Here is a 6730-nt window from a genome sequence, read left to right as displayed (position 1 = left end):
TGTATGTTTTTCTAACAGTGGCATCAAGAGCCGGACTTTTTCTAATGATTTTATATTTAGATTAATTTGTGGCTTTTGATTTTTGATCTAAAATATTGGGTTAATTTAATCATATAATAATTTGATTATTTTATGATTCTTTAATATATATGAGATATATATTAAATTAATTAAAAAAAATGTTTTTGTAATATATATTTGATATACATATGTAATTGAAACAAACAGAGTGTTACGTAAAAGGGTTTTACGTAAAAATACGTTTTCGTAATTTTTGATTTGCCGTTCGTCGTCTCCGATGCGTCGCTGGTTGAAGAGTTCAACCGCCGACGAAGCAGAGGCATATCTTCTTCGTCTTCTCATTTCCGATCCGGAGAAGGTGACACGGAGAAGAAGGCCGGCTTGGAGAAGTCTGCTATGCGGCAGCTTGTTTGAAGACGTCGATGGCGGTTGGCTGTTCCGGGAGAGGCGACCGGAGGGTGATTGTTCATGGCGATGAAAGCACCGGTGGTCCAGGTGACGCCGCCGTTCATGCCTGCGTTGGCTGTCGACCGGTTGATAGTCCGCGGATGGCAGTTCGGTCGGAGGAGAACGGTTGGCGTCGTGGTGGTGCGGAAGGCCGCGTCGCGGGAGATGCTGCCGGCTGTTTTACGCAAATTTTTCGCAAGTTTTGAAATAATAATAATAATATTACCTATTAAATGATTTGATAATTGTGGTAATATTATTCTTTTTCAAAATATTATATATGATAATTAGAATTATATTACCAAATAAAATATTAGATATTTTAGGTGATAATAATTGTTATCATATTCAAAAATATTCTATATTGATAATTGGAAATTAATTACTACTAATTAAATATGAGATATTTTTGGTAGTATTAATTATTATCAAAATGATTACTTTTATATATTTGAAAAATTAATATTTTTAGAAGATTAGATGATAACATATTATTATTACAATTTAAAATATGATTTTTATGGTAGTAATAATTAATCATTATAATCTTGAAATATTTATTTTTCTCCTTAAATAGTGATTCTTTTTTGTGATAATTGAATGCTATTTAGGTAAGTTTCCATGATTATAATATTTTAGATTAAAGTGTTTAATTTAAAATAAAAATTATAATGGTAATTAATTGATTAAATACAAATTAAATTTTGGTATGAAATTAATTAGTTAATGGAAAGTTTTGATTTGTTATATGGAAATTGGTTTCCATATAAAGTGTATTTTAGATTGACCCAAGTTTTTATGGTATAATTGGATTATATCTTTTAAAGCCACAAATTAATGCATTATTTATTTTATGCTATGTATGGATTGCTTATCATGTCGGTTTGGTCATGGACTTAGGACTCGTTGAATGAATGCGATTTATTTTGGGTTTTGCACCGTTTTTGGTGATTAATTAAAATTGGGGCCTGCGTGCCTCTTATCTATTATTGTAATGTAAATCCCTTCCCAAAATGTGTACCCCTTTTCTGGTAGATAGGAAATGTATGTACAAGGATCCCTAAGACTTCAAGAGTTGAAGACTTGAAAATGTATGATGGAAGCTTACATATAATAGATAGGATTTTAATTTTTCACTATTCACTGTGCACGGTCAAAATTAGCTAGCTCAATTTTGACCATTTAGAAGTCCATGACTGAAATCGAGTTTACTTTTCATTCACTTTATATATGTGATATATGTGAAAATGTTGCATGAGTAAAGTGAAACTTAATTATTCGTAAAATCTTCCCCTTTATTAAAATATTAAGTTGTAAACGGTTAGGCCTCAAGAGTTGAGATTACCAAATCGTGGCTCTCCACCATCGTAAGAAATCAAATATTTTTCTTAGCACGGTGTCGGCTATGCCAACATAGGGACAACGTCTTATTTTAAAACATTTTGTTTTTCTTATTTTAAACATGTGATGTGGTAGCACTTAGAAACTTTACTTTTCAAGAAACCACTAAAGGTGAGAAAAGTCAAGGTTCAACTCTACTTGATACCAGGATGGTGGGTTTGACTTAACTGAGTCCATTGGGCTAAGATGCCCCTTAAGGTGAGGTTCAATGGGACATGGAGCCCAAGTTTAATAAAATCGAATCATGCATGAGATGTATTGGCAAGAGTTGGCCACTTACAAATTATCAAATTCCAAGATGCCCCTTAAGGTGAGGAATGAGATAAATTTATAAGACCTCGATTACCCATTAGAAATCTTCCAACGAGATTTCTGTTTCTTGCTTGGGAAGTGCAGGATTCGAAAAATTTAGTGGGAGATACTATTTGATTGTTTTTCGAAAATCAAATAGTTTAATCAAGAATCGTGTCTAATAATTAATGTTATTTTCTGCAGTTATTTTCAAATGGCTTTAAATCCTTTGTCAAAAATACTCGAAGAAAACAAACTTACTGGACCAAATTTCACTGATTGGCTCCGAAATTTGAGAATCGTTCTCAATTTGGAAAAGATCGGTTATGTTTTGGACCAAGATCCTCCATTGATTGGTATCATACCAGATGATGCTGATGTTGATCAGCTTGATGTTCATAATGCTGAGGTTGCAGCGTTTGATAAGTGGAAGGATGATGATCTGAGGGCTAAGAGTTATGTCCTTGCCTCTATGACCAATGAGTTACAACGTCAGCATGAAAAGATGCCTGACGCAAAATCTATATGGTCAATCACCTACAAGAGTTATACGGTGAACATAGTAGGATTGCACGTTATGAGGTTACTAAGGCCTTATTTCGAGCAAAACTACAAGAAGGAGGAAATGTAGGAGATCATGTTCTTAATATGATTGGCTTATTGGAGAGATTGGAAGAATTAAATATCTTCCTTGACTCTGAGTTTGAAGTAGACTTAATTCTACAGTCTCTTCCAGATTCTTTTGGGTCTTTCATAATGAATTTCCACATGAACAAGCTTCATTGTTCGAAATCTGATCTGCACAATATGTTGAAGGTCAAGGACTATGACAAACCTTCAGAAGGTATGCTCATTAAAGAGACTAATTTTTAATTGGTCTAAATAACTACTTCTTTGGTAATATACTCAGAAGCAACTTCACATGGTTGTGTATCGTTGTAGGATCTGAGAAGAAGTAGAGAGTTGACTGAAGATGAGATTGCTCTAAGGATGGAAAATGAAGCAAGAGTTGCTACATTAGTTGTTGGAGATTTATCTATTCAGTTTTCATTTAATCATGTTTTTAAAATACTATTTATGTAATTCTAGTATTTAAAACATTATTTCCATTCCAGTTAAGAATAATTATGGATTTTTCTTTTCGGAATAATGTTTATTGCATTTATTTTAATAATAAATGTGATGGCACTAGAACATTATTAAACAGTATTTATCGCTTAAATATGATTAATGATAGTATAAATGAGCATTTAATACATATTAATGTATTCATGTGATCCATTTGATGAAATGGATTTTATATCATTGAGTTCCATCTAAGTCTGTTCGTAAGACACAATATGAGATATGAGAAACCTCGTCTTAAGTATGTTAAGATTTGGGTTACACGGCTTATGTCAAAAGCCTAAAACAGACAAATTGGAAACAAGATCTGAAAAGGTAGAAAGATATAACTTGACAAAGAGTTTGTTAATAAATCTTCCTAGCCTAATCAGATTTAAGAATTTGTGCAATATGAACCAGGAGTTATGCCTCCTCTTTAGAGAAGTGTTAGACATATTTGTTTATTAGACATATTATAGTTGTCTTCATGACACAGAGAGTGTCTTTGCAATTGGAGATGATGTGTCTAGTGACAATCCTATCATTTACAAAGAGGCGATATCAGATATCGATTTTAGAATGTGGAACATCTGTTTTGATAAGGTAGTCAAAGTATTTGACTATACTGTGAAAACATTGATGATCCATGTGTATAAAATGGTCAGTGGGAGTACTATCACATTTTTTGTATTATATGTAGATGACATATTAATAACAAGAAATGACATAAGCATGATGACTCCGATAAAAGTTTGATTATCTAAAATTTTCTATATGATAGATTTGAGATAAGCAGCCTATATCCTTAGGATTCGAGTCTATAGAGATAGATCGAAAAGATTAATAGGATTATCTCAAAGTATGTACATAAAATATTGAATTTGTTCAATATGTTAGATTCTAAGAAAGGTTTTTATTACCTTTCAAGCATGAAATCTATATCTCTAAAGTTTGTGTCACAACTGAAGAGAAAAATCACATGAGTAAAATACCATAGGCTTCAGCTATTGGGTATCTTATATGTGTGATATTATGTACAAGATTTGATGTTTCTCATGTAGTGAGTGTCACTTGTAGACATCAATCAAATCTAAGTGAATTACACTGGACATCAGTTAAATAACTAAGAGTTTAGTCTTAACTGATGGAAAACGAGTATTAAAGATTAAAGGATACACAAATTTGATTTTCTATCGGATCAGATGATAGAAAGTCTACTTTTTGTAATAGTGGTGCAATTAGTTGGAAGAGTTTCAAACTGGAAATGATTGCATATTCAACCACTGAAGCCAAGTTTGTTGCTGCTATCATCCCCTAAGAGAGTTCGTTGGAAAGGGTGATATAGCAATGCAGATAATAGAATTTACGGATAACCTAGCAGATCCGTTTTCTATACTACTTAATCAAGAGCAGTTAGATCGGCATCTTGAGAAGATGAGGGTTACCGATTGGCTCTAGTGCAAGTGGGAGACTGTTAGACATATATGCCCTTGGAGCCAACATTTATTGTTTTGGGCATTAATTTCTTATTAAATAAATATAATAAATAATTATTTTATTTATTTTATTAATGCTTAATTAATATTTGATATTATTCCATACAATCTTCTTAATTCTTCATTCTTAAGTGTTAGGAATATGAGTGACGAAGAATTAATAAATGAAGTATTGTAAAAATGTTCCTAGTCATAAGTGTATATCAGAGATCACAAAAGAGTTCGGAAAAGTGGAGAGAGAAAGAGTGGAGCACGCGAGATTCCTCCTGTCGGAAAAGTCTGGCCCCAAGCTTCACGCTTGCCAAGCCTAGGATCTGATGGCGGAGCTGCCGGAGACCGCCGGAGCTCCGGCAACTCGCACCTTTGCTGATATTCTATCTTCCACAACTAGCGACTTCTCTCTCCGACCACCGGAAAGATACAAAGGAATGCCAGCCGTCACCTTTTCTGATGAAGATATTCAGGACTTCTCTAAGCGTTACAAGTTCGCCTTAGTTGGCAAATTTCTGAAAGGTCGACCATCCATGTCAACTCTCAAAAAAGCTTTCGACCAGATTGGCTTTGGAGGTACTTTCTCCCTCAGCCTGCTTGACAATTGCCATGTTCTCTTTAACTTCGACAAAGAGGAAGACTACCAGCGTTGCTGGTTACGCAAAGCCTGGTCCATTCAGGGTTTCATGATGAGAATGCTCAAATGGACTCCGGACTTCCGACCAGATGCAGAATCACCAGTGGTGCCAGTTTGGATCGCCTTCGAGGGTCTACCAGCACATCTACATGACAAGCGAGCTTTGTACTCTATCGCTAACTTAATCGGACCCCCGCTAAAGGTTGATGCTTCAACTTTGTCGCACAATCGCCTCTCTATAGCACGAATCTGCATCGAACTAAATGTGCTTGAGCCTATTCCCAAACAACTCTGGATTACCAATGGATCCTTAGGAGGATTTTCTCAACCGGTGACCTACGAATACATTCCTCCATACTGCGTGAACTGTCATCAATTCGGTCACCCCTCTACAGAGTGCCGCAGCCGCCCTCGTCCCTCTACACAAGTTGAAAAAACTCAGGTGACAGCAGAGCTGAAGCAGTCACAACCTATCCGGCCAACGCAGAGGTGGCGCCCAATTGAGAAGCCAAGAACAGAACTCCCAACAACGGAACAACAAAATAACATGGCGACTCGTGAAAACAATGATCCTCCTTCTCAGGAAGAAGTGATACCAGACAAAAACTCTAACCTTGGAATTGAGCTGATAGATGATCATAGGGCTCAGCCTGAAACTAGCGAAAAAACTCTGCCAGGGCACTCTTCAGACGGAGAAGATGATCAAAATTTTGAACTTACCCAACCACTTCTCCAATCATGGATAGATGATAGTCACAAGATTGCGAAAAAGATGGCGAACCCAAATTTGAAGGATTTCATCACTGTCACTCACAAGAAACGCAGACCCAGAAAAGACTACTCAACTCAAACACCTTCAGTTACAACTCGATTGGCGTCGGGTAGCATCACGAGAGTTTCCTTCTCTCACCGTTTAAAATGAAAGTTCTCTGTTGGAACACTCGGGGTCTGCTCTCCTCGTGTCGCAGGCTCAAACAAATGGTAAGATGCGAGGATCTCGGCTTGATTGCAGTGATCGAGCCTTTTCTTTCTCCTAATAAAATTGAAGATTTTGCTCGTAGATTAAATCTCCAGTTCTTCTATGCTGCAACCAATTGTAAGGTTTGGCTTTTTTGGTCAAGTGATTTTACTATTAATATTGTGGATGATGTTGATCAATTTGTTCACTGTAACGTCTCTTTTTCTGGTTGGAATTTCAACTTTGCTTTTATGGTGGTTTATGCTAAGCACACAAGAGCCGAAAGATATATCTTATGGACACAACTCAGCAACTTAATTTCCAGCCAGGGACCGCTGTTGATTGGGGGTGACTTCAACACCATCTCCACCATAGCGGAATACC

The 6730-nt window shown here is 35.8% G+C and overlaps 1 protein-coding gene across 1 annotated transcript; it reads left to right on the top strand.

Moving 5' to 3' along the window:
* The first annotated feature begins 5077 nt into the window (after window positions 1-5077).
* On the top strand, window positions 5078-6310 carry LOC116027110. Its single transcript, XM_031268536.1, has one exon. The coding sequence runs from the start codon at window positions 5078-5080 to the stop codon at window positions 6308-6310; it is 1233 nt and encodes a 410-aa protein (XP_031124396.1).
* The last annotated feature ends 420 nt before the right edge of the window (window positions 6311-6730 follow it).

Source organism: Ipomoea triloba, chromosome 8 (assembly GCF_003576645.1).
Source record: "Ipomoea triloba cultivar NCNSP0323 chromosome 8, ASM357664v1".
Taxonomy (NCBI): domain Eukaryota; kingdom Viridiplantae; phylum Streptophyta; class Magnoliopsida; order Solanales; family Convolvulaceae; genus Ipomoea; species Ipomoea triloba.
Note: the sequence above shows the minus strand (reverse complement) of the source record. Positions and strands in the feature narration are given on the sequence as shown.